This window comes from Haemorhous mexicanus, chromosome 1 (assembly GCF_027477595.1).
Source record: "Haemorhous mexicanus isolate bHaeMex1 chromosome 1, bHaeMex1.pri, whole genome shotgun sequence".
NCBI lineage: Eukaryota > Metazoa > Chordata > Aves > Passeriformes > Fringillidae > Haemorhous > Haemorhous mexicanus.
In genome coordinates, this window is record NC_082341.1 from 67,526,040 (window position 1) to 67,550,363 (window position 24,324).

The following is a 24,324-nucleotide window of genomic DNA, read 5'->3' on the forward strand; positions in this document are numbered from 1 at the left end:
GCTAAACTCCAGGGATTAATTTACCACCCACTGCGCAGTTTTGCAGAGGAGGAAGGGATCAAAGATTAGTTCAACAACATGAAGTTGTCACTAATGACGCAGAGGCCGATATTTCCTCTTGGCAGCCTAGAGTGCCGAGAGGGCTGGTGCTGGCACCTCCTTAGGTGACACCAGCCCCGCTCTCCGTGACAGAGTAGCACCACTGGAAGGCAGCACTGCCCAGACCCTTATACATTTGGCTGCAAGAAAAGCTCCAGGTGTGGTATCCCAGGAAAATGCCAGCTCAGCTTGCATGAGGCTGGTGCTGATGGTACTCAGGGAAAGTGTCCTCCAGATCTGAGGTACTTTTGATTATTTTTACACTCTTATCCTCCCCCCACCATATATTTTCCTGCCTTGATCACCAACACTGAGAGGAGTCATCACAAGGACTGATGGAATCATCACAAGGAGTCTGAGTCCTGCTCTCAGACACCTGCAGCATCAGTCCATGTTGGCATGGGGAAAAATTTGTGAAGAAACAAAAGTCTCTGAACTCCTAACTGTTCTTTGTCTTTTTACCAGCTTCCATCTAATGTGTTGGAACCAGCACATCTGCACTGCTTGTCTAGAAACTCAGGTTTCCTTTTTCAAAGCAAGGGAGGTGACACCCTCACCCTCCTTCCTTAAAGGGTCTTGGAATGCACTCAGAGAAAGCAGTACAGCACATCACCTCCGAGTGCTACAATTAAACACCAGCAGAAAGCTCCTGAAGAAAACAAGCAGGCAGCTCTGTCTGTCCTGCACTCTGCAGATGAACTCAAGCTCACTGCCAAACACAAGCAGTTCTCTTGCTGTGTGAACAGTAAACAGTAGAATTAGCTGATAACCAGCATCTTGAATTTGGCAAAGGCCCACTTTTTTTTCCACCCCCACTTTTAGGAAGCAAGAATGCATGAAAACTCCAAGGCTTTGAGATGGAAAGCGAACAGCAAACACTGCCTCTCTTCACCAGCTGATCCCAGAAACATAAAGGTGTATAAACTGCTCTGTGCTTTCACTAAGCAGCTAAAGCACATGACTGAGAAGGTTCAGATCCTGCAAACATATTTAGTGTTAATGAAGCACAGCATGATTTCAGAGGGCAGGGAAAAGGAGGCAGCACAAGAGTTTCATACCACATGGCCTTATTCCAATCTCAAATTCCTCACAAATACATCTGATTATCTGACCAGTAATCAAATGAAATGTTGCAAAAACTGGAGGCACTTCTCTTCAGCAGTGAAAATAGCTGTAAGGAAAGGAAATGTGCCAATGTGCATCATGTAATGGAACTGACAGTGGGAGAAGGAAAATTCAGGTGTATGAAAAAGTGGATTTTGTGGAGAATATTTTTTTGTCTTTTTTTCCTCCCTTTTCCCCTCACTCAAGTTCATTTCTACACAGGATAACTCCTGAGGGATAACACTTTGTTATGGGATACAGCCAGTCTTATGAACAGCTACGGCAAAATGCTCTGTGAGAAGCCATCACTAAATCAATCCAGTCCATGAAATTGTGACGTGCTAAATCAAGTAAAGAGGCCCTGGCTGCAGATGCAAAGGTAAGCCACAGCTGCTCCAGGAAGCACAGGGCTCCCCATTGTCTCTCACTCCCCTGCAGAGGGCAAGCTCAAGCTGTGCCCCAAGCACAGCCTGCAAAGCAAGAGACGGGCTCAGAAGCAGAAAGAAAGTGCTTGTACTGCCACCTCCCTCACACCTAGCACTGCTAGAGCACAGGTGCACTGCAGGGAGGTGCTGTGGGCCAGAACTTGGTCATGCCTGGCACAGCTCTTTGGGCAATACACATCACCACTGCACTTTAAGGAGGTAGGAGAAGCCACCCAGGGAGGAAGACCTGTGAAAATCAGGAGCTACAGTGAGTGTGGATACATGTGATAACTAAGAGGAAGCTGGTGGGAGTGGATTGACATCCTCAGAAAGGTGCTGGTGTTAGGAAAAATCTTTATGTGGGGGTTACCAGGGTCCTGGTGATCAGGATAAGAAGAAATGAAGCAGAGGCAGCAGGCCACTTCAGCTTGGGGAAGCAGGGCAGGGCTTGCCCCTTCCCCATCCCAACTTCTCCAAAGAAACAAGAAAATTCAGAGAACTTCCCAGGATAAAGGGTCTGGATATTAGGGGCAATTTGCCAGCTCTTCACAGTTGCAGGAATACTCATACATTGCTGGTGAAGAACAACAGCCAAGACACTGAGATGTCATTGGTATCACACACAGCTTCCGCTGCAGGATTTGCTTTTTTGTTTGAGAAGAGGGAGATGAAGAGCAGCATTGACTTGGTAAACTCAACATGTGCCTGCTGACAGTGCCCAGCTAGAGTCTATTGCCATGGCAATGCCTCCCTGGAGAGCTGAGCAGGGGGTTTAGGCTGTGCCTGAGCCGGAACAGCCCTCTGAGTAACCTCTGCCCCAGCAAGGGCCTACTAGCAGCTGACTGCTCAGGACACAAGTAGGATTGAGAGCCACAGGCTGAGTCAGACACTGCTGATACTTTTTGTGAAAACCACAGCAGTGGCTCTCGAGTGGGAAACCCACTCTCTGTACCCATTGCTTGAACAGCAGTCGAACCCACTGGTTCAAACTTCATTATGTTGTTGCCATCATTAAAACATTGCAACCTTTGTTTTACCCTGTCTCTGACAGACTCAAAACATTACTTTGTTCTTCAGTGGCTGGTAGTGAGCAGGAACGGGACATGGATTTGGTGTACAAAGGATATTAGTGTCCCAAGGGAGAGGAGATCCTTGTACTTGCCACTCCAGCCAGCATGCAAGGTCCCAGCATGTAGGAGGATTTAGGAAATTCTTGGCATTTACACATGTTTTATAACCCACTGAGTCATCCATCAAGATGATACCAGTGGTGCGAAGCAAACGAGCACCTCTTCAACATCTCTTGCAGAATTATGTCCTTTCCTCCAGCATGATTCAGAGGTTGTCAGGACTTAATGGGAATAATCATTAATTTACATTTCAGCAGAAGATTTCCATGTGACCAGAACACCCTTTCACTGCTCTGGATTACCCTTCTCCATGCACATGGTAGGGATAAGAAGTTCCATGCTCTGCTCTGCATTTGTTGCAATCTAAGTACCAAAGGTTGTGAAAACAGATTTAGGTACTATACTAATACACACTATAGAATGGACTTTATCTTATTATCTAATACATAATCCAATATTATCTAAGATAGATTTGCACATAAATGACACCAATTCAGCAAGCACTTAGTGGAGTCAGTGCTGGATCTCTATTGCCTTGTCTGTGGAATAATTACTTATGGTTATAAATAGACCACATTAAGAGTAACATGATATGCAGTATGTTATCAAACACACATCTATTTACAAGACAAGTTCTTGACCCCCCACTAGAGAGGCCAAAGCAAAAAAAAAAAACAAAAAAAATCCCCCATCTATATATAAATGTATATCTTAGCTTGCCCAACAAAATTGTCTAGAAGGACAGAGTCCGAGAATCAGTTATACTTTGTGTATGCAGGATAAATACCCTGGCATTTTTTCCCCAGTACACTGTGGTGTGTTTTTTTCACTCTGAACTTCAGGTTGTTTGTGCACAGTATTTCTAAATAGTCATATAGTAATTTTGCCTCTCTGACAGAAAAGGGAAAAGGTAAAATTGGGAAGCAACTTATATGTCCGTTTAAAAAAAGTGTATAAGTTCTTGGAAGCTATTGAAAATAAGTGAAAAACATGTGTTTTATTTCTAAACAATATTAACCTTGCCAAGTGAGAACACACTCTTGGGGTTTGCTGGTAAGGTAAACAATTACTAATTTCCCCTATGAGTAGGAGATAATGAGATAGGCGAGCATTTTTGCTGATAAAATGCTCCTTAATTTCAACATATCTACTTTTAGAATCCAAGTTGTTAGCTGAAAAGATTTTGTTTTGATTGATGTCATAATTCTCATTCATTTAAAAGAGTCGGAAATGTCAAATCATTGTTACACAGGAAGTTTTGGGCTTGAATCAAAGTGACATTTCATTTAGCAGTCTGAATAAACACACAATTTAAAAGCCAGCTCAATGAGAAGGAGATACTCTGAAATCTAAGCAAATACTTCCAACTACTGAATCCAATTTCTGCTTGTACACAAGTCATCCCTTTGGGACTGAGAAATCCCTCTGAATTTCGGCTTTTTGGAACAACCTTTTAATTCAATTCAGAACAAAGATATCGAGATGAGGTAAGCCATTTCCTGCCTTCTCCTTAAAAATACATATTAAAAATATTAATCTTACACAAGAGAGAGAGAAGAGGTGCATGCAGGATGATGCATAAGCTGTCTAAGAACCGTAAGATTTTCCTGCTTGCCACAGACATTAGGTAGATGTTGCAGCAGTGCTTATTCTCAGATTTGTAGTGAAATCTTTCAGGGTATTTTTAATCAATCTTCATTACTTGTTGCTGTCCCTGCCGCATTGCTGGGCAAAGCCCTCATCTTTTATTAGAAGTTAAAATATTTTTACACTTGTTACTTGCACCGCTGTGAAGAAAAGTTAACTCAACCAGAACTCCCAGAAGCTACCAAAGCCCAAAACAAATAAAACCAAAGAGAATTAAGTCTTGTGAATTACACCAACTATATCACTTTGCCTCAGGATTTGATGATGCCTGGAGCAGACTATGCCAAACTGGAAATTTTGTCAGTTATGTTTCATTTCATACATTGGGGCTGTCATAGAATGAATTGTTATCGTAGATGTCCCTGGGGACATACAGCTCAGGCAGCCTCACACTATGTGCTAAAAAGCTTTCTCAGACGGGGCTTGTCAGAAAACACATCTTCCACATAGAGCCTTACCTGCAACTGAGCCAGCAGGAGGGAAGCAGAGCCCCCAGACACATTCACATTCTGCACAGAGGATGCTGCACAAGAACAGCCCCGGGCCCCCCTTGCAAGGGATGCTGCCCCTAATGCAAGCCAGCTGACAACATCAGTACATTAAAAACAACCAAACTAGGAAATCTTCATGTGAAACAGCAGAACTGTGTCCAGAACAGAAACATGCATCAAAAAACTAGAAGAAATATGTACTTGCCCAGCTCCTTGTGGTTTTCCCACCTTATAAAATCACTCTGGCAGAAGCAAGACCCCCTTCTGTACCAGTCTCTTATTCTTAGATGGTGCCTAGAAAGGAGGGCTAAGCACAAAGGCGGGTTTTTTTAAGCCCCCAAACCTTTCCTAGGCTTTTGCATGGCTTTGAATCTGTTCCTATCATCTGATCCTAACTGCTGTTCACCTGACAGTAATTTCCTGCCTTGCTCTCACTTGTTTTGCCATCACTGGATGCTGCCATGGCAGGGAGGAAGCCTTACCTGTGTAAAAATACTGAAGAAGATTTGAAAGGCGCCTATCTGGTCTCTAAACAAATTGTCAGAAGTGAGGAAGCAAGAATATTTTTTTCTATCAGCTGCTTCATTAGCGCAGGTTGAGGTGGTAATTAAACACTATTATGATGATGATGGACTTAACTGGGGGCTGCTCAATGGCCTGGAAATACCATGCCCATCACTGAAGACACACAATTATGTTGCAACTTCACACTGTTTGCAGTCACCTCTGTACCTGAACCATACTAATAACATGAGTGAGTCAAACCCAATTTGATGCAGCCAAGCAAGCTGGCTTTAGTCACTCTCATAAAATTGGGAATGAGCAGACATTTTGTGGACATAAACCGGATTTATGCCACCGGTTACTTGTTCTATCCTTCAGCTGAATCGTGTTAATGAACTAACTGGGAGCTCCCAGTTTGCTTCAGCACGAAGTCAGCTATTGCTGCACAAATCAGATGAGCCCCTGAAGTGGATTGGGAGCATTGTCAGAGTGTGTGAATGTGGCTCAGCTCCAGGGGAGAAGCAGATGCAAGCTGGGGTGTGGTACCAAGCAGATGGAAAACGGTGTTTCCCTAAACAGTCCCACTAGATCTGCAGCAGCACATCTGCTGCACCCCATTGTGTGCCTTCTTCCTTTTTCCACTCACTGCAAAAAGATTTGGACCAAATCCTCTATTCCACTGAACCTTCAGTTGATGTTCAGACCCATGGAGAGATGACATAAGATATGACCTTTCCTGTGCATTTGCTTGCTACATCACGTTGGCTGTGAAATAAGAAAGACTCCATGAAGTGTGGAGTGTTGGATTTCAGATCATATTTGGTGCTCATGCTTTCTTTGCAATGTTTCTGCATCCAAATTGTATCCCTTAGCTAGGCTGAAGGGAATGTATCTTCCTTCTTGTATATGGGAAAACAAAGCAGATGGTCTCAGTCTGAGGGACAGATGTCCACATCAGAAAACTGTCACCGCACTTGACACCTTCCCAGCCATACTGGCCAAAATCCTCCAGAAAAGAAAAAACACACCTTGCCATTTTGCATACATTTACATTCATTTGCATGCATTCAGGCACCTGCTGAGCAGAATGCTCAGCCCTCCCATTTCTTAAGTTGCACTCAACCTCAGAAAGACTGGTGTGAAGATTACTTGTTAAAAGTGCTGACTGCCTGGTGACTTTGGTATGCAAGCTATTAATAAAAAGGACCCTTCCTTTGCCAGTGTCCTATTCTCTTTCTGCCTTTTGTCACAGGGATTAATCTAGACATGGAAGAGCAGCTCATAATGGCACTGCCCCTACCCAGAAATTTTGTAAAGGCAAATGAAAACCCTTTTCTGCTAAATTTTCTAGGACATGAGCAAAGCATTTGACACTGTCCCACATGACATCATCCTTGTTGCTAAACTGGAGAGACACAAATTTGACAGAGGCACCACTCAGTGGATAAGGAATTGACTGAATTAGCTGCACTGAAAGAGCTGTGGTCAACAGCTCAATGTTCAAGTGGAAAGCGGTGGAAGTGACATTCCTCAAGCATCAAGACCAGTGCAACTTAACATCTCTGTCAGTGACACGGACAGTGGGACTGAGTGCACCCTCAGCAAGTTTGCTGGTGACACCGAGCTGTGTGGTGCAGGCAGCACACTGATGGGAAGGGATGGCACCCAGAGGGACCTGGACAGGATGGAGAGGGGGCCTGTATGAACCACATGAAATTCAACAAGGCCAAGTACAAGGTCCTGCATCTGGGTCAGGGCAATCCCAAGCACAAATACAGGCTGTGGGAGAATGGATTGAGAGCAGCCCTGAAAGGTCTAGGAGTTGTTAACAAGAAGCTCAGCGTGGCCTGGAAACGTTCATTTACAGCCCAGAAAGCCAAATGTATCCTGGACTGCATAAAAAGTAGTGTGGCAGTCAGGTCAAGGGAAGTGATTCTGCCCCGCTATGCCACCCTCATGAGATCCCTCCTGTAGCAGTCCCATTCAGCTCTGTTTGTAAGAAGGACATGGACATGTTGTAGCAAGTCCAGGGAAAGCCACAAAGATGCTCAGAGGGCTGGAGCACCTCTCCTATGAAGACAGGCTGAGAGAGCTGAAGTTGTTCAGCCTGGAGAAGAGAAGGCTCCAGGGAGATCTTAGAGCAGCCTTCCAGTACCTAAAGGGGATTCTGCAAGAGAGCTGGAGAGGGACTTCTTATAAGAGCATTTGGTGACAAGACAAGTGGGAATGGCTTTAAACTGACAGAGGATGGGTTTAACTAAGATATTTGGAAGAAATTCTTCACTGGTGGTGAGGTACTGGAACAGGCTGCCCAGAGAAGTTGTGGATGCCCCATCTCTTCAAGGGTTTAAGGCCAGGTTGGATGGGACTTTCAGCAGCCTGCTCTGGTGGAAGATTGGAAGATGTCCCTTCCTATGACAGGGGAGCTGGAACTAGATGATCTATAAGGTCCCTTCCTACCCAAATCATTCTAGGATTCTGTGATTCTATGAAAAGACTGGTGACATTGTCAGAGTCCAAAACATAATCCCATCCTGTTTTCTTTTTTTTTTTTTTTCCTGGCAGGGAGTTTTCTCTTCCAACCTCAAACAACCACAGAAGGCTCTACGTCTTTATTTTTCATAAGAGAGGCAGCAGTAATTCACTGGGATTGTGGTGGCTGGAATGCCTGGGGGATCTGGATGCGGGCAATCTGAATTAGGGGAGAAGCCAATGAAACACAAGAGAATACTGAAGCGCCTTAGTGCAAGGTCTGTTTCCCAACAAGCAGGCACATTGCTGTCTGAGTTCATAGGAAATTATCCCACATGGAGCCTTGCATCTAGTAGGAGGGGGAAAAAAAAGCCAGATAAAAACAAACCAAACCAAAACACAGCAGATTGCTCAATGCTGTCTGTAAGCAAGTTAAAAGGGGAGGAAAAGGAGATCTCTTAATGCAGTCTGCTTGGCCAAAGCTGAGCCCTGCTCATGGGGAAATGTCTGCAGGGGCAGGAAGAGTATCCTGCCTCCCCATCCTGCATGAGGAATGTCCAGCTGTGGGCTGGGGCGTGATACCTGCCCTCCATCAAGGCCCCTCTGAAACACTCAGGTGGCAATTACTGCTGAGAGCACAGCAGTTATGAAGACTCTAGGAAATGCTGTGTGTGTTTTCCAGTGCTAGTTATGACTGCTTGGTGAGGCAGGAGGAGAGGGAAAAGCAACCATTCTCATGGGAATTTTTTTGTTTGCTTCATTTTAGGGTCATTTTTTATTGGTTCTTCTCTCCTCAGCCCTGATGCTGCGATGATGTTGCGCCAGGGAGGAGGGGCTGTCTGAAGGTGAATGGCAGCAAATACAGGAGCAGAGAGGCAAGACAGGCTGTTCAGCACTTCCTGTTTGTCACCCAAGGCCTTTGCCCTGTTGTCTCCATCCCTGCAAGAGCTTCAGAGTAACTCAGAGTTTGTCCAACCTGCCATGCACAGCTGTGATGAATTCCAGCTGCCGGGAACAGCATAAAGGTGGCAGAGCCTTTTCCCACAAAAAAAAAAAAAAAAACAGCCAGAGAGATTTTCAGCCCCAAGGACCTTTGCCTATGAATCTGTCAGCTTCCTTGCTGCCTCCATAGCTTATCAGCAAATCAAGTAGGTTTTTCTTTCACAAGCCATTACATTTCCCACTTCTTTCTTTGGCACAAGGCAAAAACAGTCACAGAGGCATCCCAAGCTGAGCTGGAGACATGGCTGCACACACAGCTACAAGTGAGGAAAATGCCACTTGTTTTCACTCTCTACCAACACATGACAGCCTGTTACACAAAATCAGCAGCAAAACTCCCCCCCACTTTTGCAAAAGAATAACCCAACCCAAAACTTATGTAACTCTGCAACTAATCTTTGGTAATCTTGAGCAAGGCATTTAAATCCAGGGAATAAGCCTCATCCCCCCCACCCCCCAGCCTATCTGTAAAGTAAAAAGGGAAACAAATAGAAGCGAAGTTCACAGCCTTGTGATTTTTCCTTTTGACCAGAGCAAAGTAGCATCGCGTCCCGAGACTGCTCTGAAGTAAACCCTCCTGCCTTGCCTTATCCCATGCACTGAGCACCTTAAGAGAAAAGCTGCTTTCAGAGCAGCTGTCAGTTGCTCTTGGCTGAAGCATGGAAATCTCTACCCTCGCCACGTACCACTGCCTTGCTTTTGTCTGGTACTTTTTCGTTGCCTATTCCATCACACAAGTAAAAGCAGAGGAGCGGCCATCTGAAGTGTTCCTTTACGGTGGGCAGTGGAAATACTTGACAGTCCTCAATCTGGTAAGCAAATCCTGTTGTACAGTGATACCAATATGTCTGTTTGTTTGTCTGCCATCTGCGCCTCAAGACATATGCAGCTGGTGTATTTGCTGCTGTTAAACTGCTTCCTTTGGTGGTTTTTACCCCAAAGGAAACTAAGGAGGGATCTGTGCTTGTGCTGTGAAATGTATTCACAGGTTTCATGCAGAAAGAATATTGACTGGTGACATGCTTGGTTTTCAGAAAATACTTCAAAGCTAGCTGCCTCCTTGTAAAAGAGACATTGTCAGTGAGGAGAAGGACAGAAAAGTGAGGGTATGTCCTGTCAGGACACATACAAGTTTGGTGCCTGTTTTCTAACCTTTGATTCAAAACATTTCAACACTGCTTGGAGTTTTACTTCAATTTTCTAAATAGGCTCTTATGTCCTCTAAATTACTGGAAAAGTGAAACAAAGCAGAGCACCGTGCTAATTTAGCCATTCAGAGTACCTGCTTCGTTTGACAATCAGTTGAGAACACAAGGGAAAGAAATTCCAGCCTGTGGAGAGAGGTGCTTGTGATATTATTACATGAGTTTCAGAGAGCTTTCAACTTTGCACATTTCCTAGAAGCACACAGAAAAAGAGAGACAGTAATGTGTTCTGGTTCTTCTAATGTGCTATCATTTCACAGGATAGAAATTCAAAGTGAAAGTACATGAGATACCCAGGGAAGAAGGCTTGTTCAGAGTCCCAGGTGTTCATCAGCAGCTTGGGGAAGTAGTGCTGGTGGGGTGGAAAGACCAGACTTGTGGAGAGGTTTCCTATGAGGGAAAAATTTCAGGCACACTTGCTAATTTGAAGGATGACCACAGGGACCTCCATAGCTTTTCATCCATTCTGTGTGACCATCAGAGTTAAATTCCAGTGGAAGGTCTGCTCTGGGGCATGTTGGTCTCTACTTTTACCCTTCAGAAGGAGACATCCTATGTTGGAGTTCAGTGGAAGGCTAAAGGCTCCCCAGCTCCAAGTAGGGCTTTTGGAGACCTTCAGGGAGGCAAGGATTTTTGTTCTCTTCCATCCTCAAGCATTCTGTGACTCTGTGAAACATTTGCAACCAAGAGGCAGTGAATGGCAAGTGAAGTGACCACAAAAACCCAGGGATTCTGGTAGCCCCAGCCCTCTCCTCAGTGGCCAAGCCAGCTGTGGAAGGATGAGGACACATATATATCACTGCAGTCGGGTGGCATTTGTACTGCTAATTGTGATGGCGCCTGTTTATCAGTATTGCCATTTTGGGGGAATAGCTGACCCCACTAAAATACCACCCATACTTTCAGGCAAAACAGCATCTCCACCCCCATCCCCTGGCACCATTATAATGAGATTTACCACCCAGCCCTAAAGCATGAGATCAAAAGGACAAAGCAAGTAACCAATCCCCCAGTATTTTGGGATGAAGAAATACTCACTGAAATTGTCATCCAGTTTCCCTTAGTGACCAGCGGTGGATGGTCAGGGAAAGGCTGCACAAGGCAAGAGCATGTCCAAGCGTGAACTGAAGTTTCCATAGCTTTACTGTCCCACTAGCATTGCCAGCCAAAAAATAAATCCAGGCTAAGGTAACTTATATCCATTCAAAGCCTTCTTTCATCTACCTAAAGGAAAAACATGCCTGTTCAGACCTCTGGTACTTTCCCTGTCCTCTGCGCCATGAGGCAAATGTGCCTTGTGTGAAAGAGCAGTTCATTTTGTTGGTGTAAACCTGCTTCCTTGACAGCTGAGCTGGATGCCTCATTATTTCTGTGTTGTAATTTAATCATCCATCCCTGTTCACGTTTTCTTTGCCACTCCTTAGAGTGCCATTAGATTATCCTCTCCGTTACTGTGTTCTGCAGGCCAGAAGCCCAAACCTTTTTCAATTCTCTTCACAAAGGGCTGCTTCTCATTAAAGCATCCATGTCACCCTTTGCAGCAGTTTTTCAAGTTTCAGGAGGGAGTAGGTGGAGCAGGCTGCAGTGGTCAAGTTATGAGCATATGTGGGTTTATACAGTGGCCTAAAGGTGTTTCCTTTTTTGTAGTTTAATACTTCTTGACTGCTCTTAACTCTCTATTTGTCTTTTTTGCTCACTGGTAGGCAAGGAGGCAGCAAGTTCAGAGAGCAATCCACACTGAGACTAATATTTTTTTACTGGATGGCGACAGCTAATATAGAACCCACTGTTGAAAAAATATAATAGAAGCTGCTTTTTAATTTTTTTCTGAAATGCTTTACATTGCACTTATCAACACTGATTTTTGCCTACTATTTGATCACTCAGGCACTCAGCATCCTGAGGTTCTTTGGCAATTTTACAGTCAGGTCTCTTTGCAAGGGAAAAAAATTCCATCAGATTCACCAAAGTGTACCACCTCAGTATTTGCTCCCTTTGCCAGCTCATTTACAGATCTGTTGAACACCTAGGAGGGTTTTATTAAATCTCCGTGAGTGAGGGCTCTTGCTCCACTTCCCCAGTCCTTTGACTCCCAAATTTTAACCACTCATTGATCTGATCCCAATGCTAAAATGGAGCTGGCAGCCAAAAGGGAAATGGTTTGGGCTGAAGATATTGCCCCTCTCATGCAGAAAATGTGGCAATGGGAAAGGGTGTGCAAAATTACTCCTTCATGGATGGTAGTCCTTCTTCTTCAGAGATTTATTTATTTCAAGAAAGGATTGCCAAAAAATGAAGAGGCATTAGGGAAAGAAATGTTGTCACCTCCCTTCTCCTGCTGAACTGGGTAGCATTTTTTGGTAAAGCAGCAGCAAAAAGGTGGCAAAAGGTTCTTGAGCTGCTGTATAAGAGAGGAAGAGTGTGAGAAGACAACATTTCCCACATGCTGTGGTGCACTCTGTGGCGCTCCACTGGACTTAAAGGACTCATCCCATGGTCTGGCATTAAGCCACTCCCTGTTGATGGTGAGGAGCATCGAGGAATAAGAGGTGCCTGTCAACCACACTTGTGCATTGGGTGCACACGCAATGCATTGAATTTTGGTCAGTCTGAACAAACCCTAGAAAACCCCTGGGGATGTCGGGAGTTATGGTTGTGGGGAAGAAGAGCTGGCAAAAGCTTCACACTGGGCTGTTCTGGTTCAGTGGATCTGCTGTGCTGGGCAGGCCTGGGCAGTGCCTTGGAGGCTTCCCCAGAGCCAGGAACACAGAGACAGCCTTTGTCCAGCTCTTCTGCCTGTGTCCTGCCAGACTGGGATTGCCTGCCTTCTGCCACTGGCTGTCTGAATCACTTGGAAATTTTCCCTCCAAAATTTCTCTTATTTCTTTGGAAAAGCATTTTAAAATTTCTTCCTGTGGAAAGCTGCTCTGGCCACCTCACTGTGATCTGAAATAGAAATACTGGGAAAACTAACATTTTCTGGGGATGGAAATGGTGCTTGTCTCCCATTTTGCTGGAGAGATGCTGGAAGAATTCCTTCTAGGTATGACCCTCTTTTAGCACCTCATTCAATTCCTTGCTAGTCATGTGGCTCTCCCAAGAGAGCTACATCTCTGATATTGCTTCAGATTCATCTTCTTAATGATCATAGCAATCAAGATTCAGTAAGGAAATATTTTTGTAGGGGGAAAAAAAGGATAAATGGGCTTTGTACCAAAGAGGTTCATTGACCCACTATTGAAGAAGCAGAAATGACAGATAAAACCAGTTTTGTATTTATTTCATTCATCTGTGACATAAAACAGTGCAAGCAGAATCATTCATTGCCTGAAATATCTGAGCTCATAAAAATCTGCTCACAGCTGTAAATCTATTAGTAAATCACTGTATAATGAGAGCACACTGCACCTTTAAAAACTATTACTTGTGTTCCTGCCCCAGTTTGTTCCTTATACTTTTGTCTTTCATAATGGAAATACTTTTCAATTGTCCTGAAAGCTGCTTTGTATTTATTTCAGAATGGGCCCAGGATTTAGTAAAGATACTTTCCAAGACACTATCATGTGAATGGATATGTGTCTACACTAAATGTTAACTTTTATGTCTAATAACTTGCTCAGAATATTGGATTTATCCCTCCCTAAAGGGCAGAGCTCGGAGCCCGATTTATTTGTACTAGTTGAAGATCTCAATATACACATATGGCAAGATCTTATACACAAAAGTAAATCATGTCAGGTTAGTTAAACAGAAACACCCTTTTGATCACTGCACCAGATAAAAATTGAGCTTTGTCTCTGTCACTGTGAGTCTCAGTTTGGAAAATTGATCTGGCCAAATTAAATGTTTCTACAGCACCCAGCACCATGGAACTCTGCAGGGTCTAGAGGGGAAAGCAGCCTCTCTCCAGCAGGGATAATCATATCCATATTCTCCTCTTTGGGTTAATCATTAGCTTTCTGAATGCTTCCAGTCTTCCTTCTGTTCGTGTGGGAACACTTTAGGGAATCCTTTCTATTTACAGCCAGTGGATTTATATTCCATGAGTGCCTGCAGTGGATTTGTGAGTGCCAGCACTGCTGCTTGGGAAATTCACAGGACATCTGGAATAATTTGATGTTTTCACATATTTATTTTTTTTATGTCAACATTTTCCCTTTAATGGAGGGCTACACGATTTGGATGCACCTTTCTTACAAGAATAACCCCAGTGGGTTTGGAGCTTGGATTTTAATCTACTGGGGGTGTACAATGCCAGACTGTGCAGTATTAGGGATGATCGTAGCTAAGTTCAGTTTTCTGGTTTGAAAATTACTTGTATAACCTTCCATTGCTCTTGGAAATACAGGGTGATCCCTAAATTGTCTGAAACACCTTTGAAACTATGGTGATGAACAAGGGTAGAGTTACAGCAGCACAAATCCAAGCTCCTGAGGCTGAGTTCAAACTTCTTCAGGAGTTGTTCTTCTCCATGTTTAGCTGGAGAAATGGGTCAGGTTACACATTCAGATAAGAATTTTCCATACAGAAGATAACATTGTCCTCCCCTGTGTATAACAGAATATTTACTAGGCTGAGAATGTGGCTGTTTTGGAACTGTTTCTTTTCAGTAATGTTTATTTTAGTTAATTTTGAAGTGGGGAAAGAAGCAGCCTATCCCTGTCCCATGATTAATGTAAGGCTGGCCATGAACAAGATAATAATAGCCCCATCCTCTGGGAACCAGGCTTCTCCCTAATTGCTTTATTGGCAATTAGTCACCATGTGTCACTGGACTGTCACCACCCTCACGTTCATTTTTCATGCCTTTTACAGAAAGTTACTGCTGACTCTACAGGGTGTAGCAAGAGCTTCTGTTTATTACCAGGCTTTTCTTAGCTCTTTAAGGACTCGGTATTGGTGTCCTGGTGAGGCCAAGGATTGGGACAAGGATTTGGCCTGAACCTGTGTTAAAGTACACTGCACAACAGTGTGGACTTTACTGAACCAGACCCATGACTTGCAGGGCTGAATCCCTACTGACTGAAAAAGTGCCTGCTAATTGTGATAATGGGGAGGGGAAATCACACTTGAAAGAGATGCTTTGGGTGCCTCAGAACTGAACAAAAACCTGTGTGGGTTCTGATGAACCTATGTGGGTTCTGATTGGGGTTCTTCCTTGATAGGAAACATGTGGCTTTTGCAGCTGAACTGGTTGAGGCACAACCTCTGGTCCCTGGTCCTGGGTGATCTTGGGCCAGTTACCCAACCTGTGTCAGCACCTCCCTACCTCCACTGCTGTGGGTCTGCACGGGGAGAGGGACAATCCAACAGTGGTACTTACTGTCCTGGCTCTCTGGGCTGTGGAAAGGAGAGGGAAGGAAGACTGTATCTTTTCCCTGTTCTGGGCAGAAACAAAATGTTTGGGGATGGTTGCAGATAAGTGCAAACTATGTTGCCCAGGAAGACTCAGTCTCTGGAAACGAAAGCTTGCAGAAGCCCTTGTTTGACAACAGGCATGGTGAAATCATAGTCTCCTCCTCCCCTCATATATTTTGATAATAAAGGAATTTCTGATGGAAAAAACATTGCACTAATTTTATCCCCTCCCAAGCACCACCCTTTTCAGCTTCTTCAGAAACTGATGAAACAACCAGCCACAACTTCAGAGACTTTGCTCTAAATAAATATCTGAGTCAGAGTAAGATCATGGCAAAAGAGATCTCATCCTGAAAGCTGTAGCCCTCTTTCCATTTAAGCATCACTAACTGATCCAGTGTTTGCAGTAGACTGCTTTTCCCATATTGCATGTGACAACCTAGCCTTAAAAAGAAGAGATCACCCCATGAGTTAAGTGAACTGAACTGACTTGGTGCTAAATGTAAGACAGTGGGAGAAGTATTTTTCTGCAAGGTTCTATTCTGCCTTTGTGTGTCTGACAAATCTGGTTCATCTTGATCTGCTGTGGAGTATTAGGAGAGAAAATGAAGCAATTAGAAAAGCAATATTGGTTTAAACCACAATAATATGACAATTTTACATATAATTTGGAGAACTCTGTTTTGTCGCTGCGCATGTATTTAATTCTTTACCAAATCATCCTATTGTCCTCCCCAAAAAATCCCACCCTCACTACCTATAAATGATTTAAAGAAAGAAGGAAAAAACCTTCAAAACACAATCTCCTAATCTTAAAATTCATTAGTTATAAATTGTTTCATTTAAACTTAAGTAAAACTTCATTTTTAGTTGATGACATCTGGATCTTTGTTCTAAGCACTTGAAATCCTTTCTTGAATCCCTTTGAGTTCAGCAAAAGAGGTTCTGTTTTTGTAACTTCTGCACCTAATTCTCACCTTAGATCATTTTGAGCTACTTGGCACTGAGATCAATTGCACTGTGAGTCCCTAGAAAGAAGAACCTGTGTTGGCTAAATAATAGAAAAGCTATCTAGCAATTTCTTTACAGGAAAAATGTCCTGACATAATTTGTTCTTTCCTGCTCAGATATAACCAGTGGTCAACCATTAACATGGGAAGTGTGATGGAGCTGGCTTTCAACATGTCCCTTCACTTCACCCGTCTGAATCCCATCACACATCTCTGTTTAATCTCTTAACTGGGATACTGTTAAAGTTATCTCCTGACCAACTTTATTTAATCAGTTTGGGTTAGAAAAAGAGATTTAGCCAACAGCTATTTCCCTCACACAGGCTTGCAGCTCATGAACAAAACAGCTCCCTGAAGAACAAGAACAGATTTCATTGAGAAACATGCTAATGAAAGCTGGATGAGTTTCCCTCATTAGGTGTAATTACTTTAGTTTTTGCAGGCTGTCTTCTATGGGGTGTCCTTCCTGGCTGATGTGTTGAGACTAATTAAGAAACTGCGATGTGCTAAGTGCATAATTTCCACCAGAGACCTTCTTTTCAGTGTCCTGGCTTTCCCAGTGTCCACAGTAAGTACCCTTTGTCTCTGTATGTGAAAATAACGTTTGCATAAATGATTAGGGGTGTATAGCACCAAAAGTATGTGTAGGAAATAGATAAGAACTAAGGGCTTTCTTTTACCATTGAATTTGGAATGGATTTGGACCATTTAGAAGAAGAAACAATGCTGAACCTGTCATGGTTGAGAGCAAAGCCTCTTGCACAAACATTAGGGTTGCTGTCCTCAAGTGGACACAGATTGACCCCAAAGGGTGAATGAGGTGTAACCTCTCTGTTAATCTCATGGTCCAAATAGCTGTGGATTTATCAACTTAGGGCTTTTCTCTAAAGGGCAGCACAGGTCAGGAGGACACAAGAGGGTACCTAAGAGGCAGCAAAACCTCACATCTCCTTCTTTGATGCCAGAGTAACTTTAAATAAGCACGGGAGAGAAACAGATTCACGGAGAAAATAATTATAGTCACAGCCTACGTCAGATTCATCATGGATCACCTACTCCCTCACAGACAATGCTGTTTATCAAAATGCCGTGGGTTGGACAGGAACTGATGGGTTATTTATACATGTAGGTACGCTCTGTGAGAGTGATGCCTGCAGCCATCACTGAATCTCAGAGGGCTGAGAAACACTGCTTAAACATGGTCCACAAGCAGCTCGGCTAGCTGGCTCCATAAAAAAGCCCTGCCAGGGATGGAGTCAGAGTGTTCACTATGCTGCTCTCATATCCTGCCAGGCATCCTCCCCATGCCCGCAGGACTGTGGCACAGGCTCACTCTTCCAGCATCTCACATCCCTGATTTCTAGCCCCAAGCACGAAGTGCACTCAAATACAAAGCCGGACCAAAAATTGCAAGTCAGCTCCCAAGTATCAGTAACTGATACCAGGGATCATTTCCTCCAGTTAAGTTGTCCCACTGTAATTCCTGATCTACTGGGGAAAAAAATGGGTGCCCATAGTGTGCAGCTTTCACCTGCAGTTTAGGAATTAGGCTTATGAGATGTGAAGGTAAAGGGTAAGTTTATGTGAACTGCCTTATCAAGATCTGTTTTTACTTTCTTACTGAGCAAAACAAAGGCTTAACAGACAGTCTCTTGATGAGGAGAACTACTTGACCATCAAAAGATCCCATCTGCAAAGGGAAAGGGAAAGAGGAAAAAAAAAAAGCAGCAGCTAATCTCAGATTCCACAGAAAATGTCAGTGTTGGCAGTTTATAAAGCGGGGTTTTTTTTGCTCTCAGTATCAACACAGAACACTGCATCTCTGAGTAAATGTGAGATAACATGAGTTTTTCTGGCAGTGTCATCATTTTTCATGTAAAAAAAGCATGGAGACATTTTGCCTTCTCAGAAATGAAAGCACTAACCAAATCCCATCAGTTGTGTTTGTCTTCCATTTTTAAATTTCTTTCATTTTGCATTTTGGTTCCAGTTTGTGTGTATATCCTTCTGGACACTGTATAGCTACAACCGAGAGCTGGTTTACCCCAAAAGCCTTGATGGAGTCATCCCGCTCTGGTTAAATCATGCTATGGTGAGTAAGAAACACCTCAGCCTCTTGCAGGGAAAAGGGAGACTGTGCCCCACCACTGCATTGTGCCGTTTTCCAGAAGAGCTTCACAGCTTTTCCGTTCTCACCTCCTCCTTCCTGCTTATCTGAATCTGATGTTGAGCTGTACGCAGCAATCAGATGCATGTGCTTGAAGCTGCCTCAAGAAGCCTTTTAGCACACAAGGAACATCAGTTAATCGGTGCTTGTCAAACCTCTGAAGTCAATGAAATGATGTGTAGTCATAAGGAAAGAAAATCTCACTTATTGTAGCTCAAAAAAGAAATTGTGTCTGCTAACAGAAGTCTCTGAAATACAAAATGGCTGTGAAGGCAACAAAGCAGCCCTTAATTTTTGAAAAAGGTGAAATAACAAAAGAGAATCTGACAGCTCTGCAGCTAATAAGCTAATGTGTGCACAGCTTTGAATAGCTGGATTGCAGTGATTGTTTACAGATTTTCTATAAATACTTTCCAGATTTCTCCTTCATTTGCTCTGGCCGTTTTTATGATGTGTTGAATAATCACATATTTCTCATCAGTCAAGTGAAAGGAGGCTGACAGTAACATGGAAACTGTGGGTGGATTGCAAGGTCAGGGAGGCCTCGTGGGACGAATGGGAAGTGGGAGAGAAGGGAGAGGTTCAGCTCTAGGCTGAATCAGAGAAGCCAAAAAGTATGAAATAATCACATAAAAGACTCATTTCTCTTCAGACTTCATTTCTTAAGAACTTGCCATCCACTGCAGTGGATATACCCAGTGAGTGTTGAAGGTAAATCTGGGAGGGTTTGGGGTGTCTGGCTGAGGAGAGCTCAAGGTTTGAGCAGCCCCTTGATTTAGACAGGTGCATTCAGAGTTGTGTGACTGGAATCCAAACACACAGAGGCATGTCCGCATTGCTGATACCCGAGTGGTGAACCACAGCCACCATGCACTTTTAACCTCATCACCTGCTCTCTGTCCACCAATTCATTTCCACCAGGATCTTTCTGTGGCTGTTCAAATGTCTGCACAGGTGCAAAAGGGCTCTGCTCTTTCTGAAAACCATCATCCACCAAAATGAAAGATTCTTCATGTCCTCAGCATCATGCTGGTTTCAGGTCCAGGATTTAGTATGGACAACTGGTTTAAAATCCTCACAGTGGTGGAGGTGCTGAGCAAGGGGGAAGGGAGGAGTAGCACAAAGTGAAGCTCAGAGAAGATAGGCTTTGCTGCTTGTTTTAATCCTGGCTCACAGCTGAGAATTTGCCCTTTCCATTTCCACATTTGTTGTTAATGACATCGGAAGGTTGAGAGGTGTTAGGGCATGCATTTTTATTTCATGTGCAAGAACTCTTTGCAGGAACCCCTCAAACATATCAGTTATAACATCTTCTTACCTTACCTTACCTTACATCTACATTTCATAACAGAGTCATTTTGACTACAACAAAAAGCTTTTCTGTATCAGAAGTGTCAAAAACAGGCGTTAAAAAAGGAAAACCAATTCTTCCTGAAAATTATTTTGACGGGAGAGAAACTTCGCATAAAGCAAACCTCTATCACAACCTGATATTTTATTTCTAAAGCTCTTAATACACTGCAGACATCTTGTGCTTGACAGTTCCTGGGTAGGAAATTTTCCTTCCAGTCACTATCAAGCATAAAACATCTGCCACCAGCATAGACTGATCCTGCTATTGACAATCCTGTGTTTTAGAACACCTTCCAAGAGGTGTCTTCAGGCTTAGCTGAGGCATTTCCTTCTCCCAACACAGAATATCTGCTGGAGACACTAAGAAGATCCAGGGACACTTTAAGGGACAATCTCCAAGTTCTGATTGCCAAGCAGACTCTTTTTCTTTGGGTTCCTTTCCTTGCATATTGCTGTTACATTATGGCTTTGAGATTACAGGCATTTCATGGCAGATTGAAGCAGCATGTAGCTGGCTTTGGAGGAGAAAGACATGGGTGTATCAGTAGTAACCATCAGTGCCATATCATTTGCAGTGGGAGTACTTTTTTTTTAAATCTCAGTCTATTTTAATATTGTACAGAGGGAAAGCATATGTTGTTATGTAACTGGAGAGCTAGCCTAAAAAATAACCATGCAAACCCACTTCAGGAATACCTAGCTCCTTGCCTTTGTAGTGATGCTGCAGCACCTTCCTTGCAGAAATGAATAACAATTTTTATCCTCACATGAACTGCTCTTACAGTGGATGAAAGGGTTGTTGTTGCCCACCTGGTAGCCCAGAGTTGCACAGTGAGCACTATAATTTAGCCAAGTTTTTGCACTCTGAACAGAAACATTTTGTTTTGCAGACAGGATGCTTAATGTAGAAAGGAATTTTGCTCATAGTTGAAGGAGACCAAATATTCCAGACTATCTAGTTTTCTCTCTTTGCTTTTCTACTGAGTTTAACCCAAAAGCCGGGCCTCAGTTTCCTCTTCTCTTTGCCTGGGATAATTATGTTTTACCATCTTTATACAAAACCTTGACCTTTCGGGATGAAAACAGTCCGGTCTACTTATGTCTCAAGCACAATTATTTTATTTGAACAAGTTTTTTGAAGTGGAAGATGGCCAACACAAAAGATATGCTGGCCAATTCATCAAGTGAATTTGTTTATTTCTTTCCCAGTCATCGCTTTTCAAGCAACATCTGGATACTCTCCAGAAGGAGACTTAACTGCTGGAGACAGCTTGGATTAAACCATGTGCATGTATTATTCAACTTAATGGCAGTATTGGGGAACACTACACTTTGAAAGGTCTGACAGAATTGAATGCTAAATAAAGTGGGCCACTGGTGGGTCAGAAGAGATAACTCAAAAACATTTTTGATCTATAACAAAAGATACATATAAATGTTGAGCAGATGTGTTCACAAAAATAGAAATGGCACAATTGTGTTTTGTAAAAGAAGATTTATATTTTCAGTCTGTTGGCACAGTTTTCTTTATTTTCAAACTGCAGCTAAGTTGAGTTTGGCCACCTCTTTTTCTAATTTACCCTGCAGCTGTGTTACCCTTTCACCTTTACAAAAACCAGCATTTTAGTTCCCCGGGCACTCTACTGACACATGGTTATGAATTGTGCATGTTCAGAAGATATTGTAAGCTATAAAGCTGAGAATAGACAAGGAAGGAAGGTAAATGGAGGCTCAGAAGAAACATTTCTTACCTGGCAGACTTTCAGCAAAGATGACAACAGATCCACAGATCGATCCCCTGTCGCCTGAGCTTCTGAAGCTCCTTTGCACTTTGCCCTGTTGTGGCTAAGCTGTACCTGAAAACTAAAAACCAAAAATGTAAGGTAGTGAGAGAACAAGCAAGGTACATACAAGTAATTTGCCTTCACTGAAGCAGGCCACAGATGCCCTGACAGCAGGAATACCAGCAGAATTCACTATGTCCCCTCTCATCTGGGATCTTTGTATATGAGCTGCTTGTGTTCTGCCTACCTAGCTACACCTCACCTTACCTTACCCAGCGTGGACACATCTACATCAACAGAAATGGTATTTTGGATTGTGTGATTTATGTCCATCTGGAAAAAATGTAAGTTATGTGAATATAAGTTACTCTTACCCTCATGTGAGGGTATCTGTATGAAGTATTACATCTTACTACAGCTGTTTGAGGAAGCTGCTGCATCACTAATCAAAAAAAGGGGGTGCAAATTCAGTTTGTAGGGCAGAACCCTCTTGTCCAGGCCATTCTAACTTGACTCCTACTCCAGGTGTGTACACGAGAACAACCTCAGGTTCATCTCTGGCCATCTTAAACTATTCTCTTTGCAAGCGTTATTTAATGCTTAATAATTCTTGCATATTTACACAAGGGAGAAACATTTCCATTTGTTTGCATTTCACAGTATCTCAATTTTAAGCTGTCTGGCAACTATGGACATTCACAGGCTGCCAATTACATTCAGCTTTTGGCAAAAGAAGAAGAATGTGTGTGTGAGGAATATGGCACACAAAATTAATCACCCCACACATTTAAGAGCAAAGATGCTTAGCTTTTCCCAGCGCTACACAGATTTTTTTGAAGTTTCCATTTTTGTTGACATAAGCCCATTTCCTCAGGGAGAAAGTATGTGTTTCACAGACAAATGTTATGGCAGGGAATCCTCCCGGGCTGCTGCTACCCCAGCGTGCACAGGTGCAGTCTCCGTAACCCTCCCTGCACAGGAACAGCTGGAGGAAAATATTCCACAGCAAAGGATGTGTCACTTCAGTCTCATGTCAGCCTCCAGCTGCAGTGCAACATCAGTTTCTTAGACTACATATCTAATGTCAGGGAGGAAGGCAATTAAAATTCTGGCATTGACACTGAGACAAAACATTTGCTAGTAAGCAATAGGATATTCAGCCAGGACCTTATTCCCAAAAATGCATGTGTGCAGGCAAGAAAATATCTCTGAAGCTCTTTTACCTTTGATCATACAATTGGTCTAATGTTTTATCCATTTTTCACTATAACGTTCTCAAACTACCTACACGTCTAATGAAAAAAAAAATTACGTTGCTTTACAGGTGAGGATGAATGGATCTGGAAAGGGCAGAAACAGGTAGCAGCTGATGGTTCAGAGAGGAGTGCTGCTGGAACTAAATTGAGCAATAGCTTCCTCACTAATCTGCTACACACCTGCTCAGGAACAGGACTCCCCGTGCCTCCCGCTCTATCCATAAAATAAATCCGTGGTTCCCCGAAAAGGCACTGATGGTTGGACACACGAAAGACATGTAGCAACCCCAAGAGAGAATTATATCTTCAACTAAACATGGCAAGATACTAGTTAAAGAAATAAAATGAACAATAAAACTAAAGCCCCTTCCACCCTGAAAAATAAAGAGAGGTTAAGGGAAGAAGAAAAATGTATAGGGAGAGATTGCAAAAGAAAAATTTGAAGGGGGCTTTTGAACACAGACAAAATAATAGCAAAATAAATCAAAAGAGGGAATTAGTTCCAAAATTTAGCCAAGAAAGTAGAGACCATACAGAGATTTGGAAAATTATGAGTATAAAAACTAAACAGAGGTTATGGTGACAGGAAGCCATTTAGTTTTATTATGCTCAGATAACACAGGCTGTAATTGTTCATGAAAGCATCCAACTGAAGGAAATTTCCATAGACATGGGGACATTTTCCAACAAAGAGCTGAGTATCTGAGTAAACACCTCAAGGGACAACCAATGAGCACTGGCTTATGAGCCTCATAAGGCAACACCAAAGTGGGTTTTTCCTTTTACTTTGCAGTAACGTACCGATGGGGAGGAGAGAAGCACGAGTATTGGCCATGACTGCTTGTCAGCACACAGGCTCTGCGGGGAATTGGTCTGAAAGGAGAAACACAGACAGTTTTTCAAAAGCACTTGAAGGTCTCCAACTGTGCCCAGTGGAGTTTAGTTTGGCCAGGGGTAACTGTTTGTGAAAAGATCCCTCCCTAAAGTCTCACATGTTAATGGAAAGCAGACATGGAGGGTATGTAAATGCAGACGAATTAGAAACAAACAGCTCTGGTCAACCGAGGCATCATTTCCTTCTCTCTGGAGTCAAACAAGGTCACACCGAGTCAACTGCGACACACGCGTCAGGAGCACAAGTGATCTCAGCAGCTCTGGGGAGAGTATTCATGGGCTCAAAGCTCAGCCTAGGCTGGAGCCTGCAGCTGAGCACAAACTCTACCCAACCCTGCCTTCTCAGCCCCAGGAAGCTCGCTCTTACTTGAATTCTCAACAGCGAAACAAGGATATAGCATTAAATAAATACATGAATTACTC

The 24,324-nt window shown here is 43.2% G+C and overlaps 1 protein-coding gene across 1 annotated transcript in view; it reads left to right on the plus strand.

The window, feature by feature from the left end:
• Window positions 1–8,642: 8,642 nt before the first annotated feature.
• Window positions 8,643–24,324, plus strand: part of ADTRP (androgen dependent TFPI regulating protein) — a 31,257-nt gene continuing 15,575 nt past the window's right edge. The window contains exons 1-3 of the mRNA XM_059852421.1: window positions 8,643–9,686; window positions 16,881–17,015; window positions 18,438–18,539. Coding sequence (XP_059708404.1) covers window positions 9,534–9,686; window positions 16,881–17,015; window positions 18,438–18,539 — 390 coding nt within the window. The 5' untranslated portion in view covers window positions 8,643–9,533. The remainder of the gene's footprint in view (window positions 9,687–16,880; window positions 17,016–18,437; window positions 18,540–24,324) is intronic.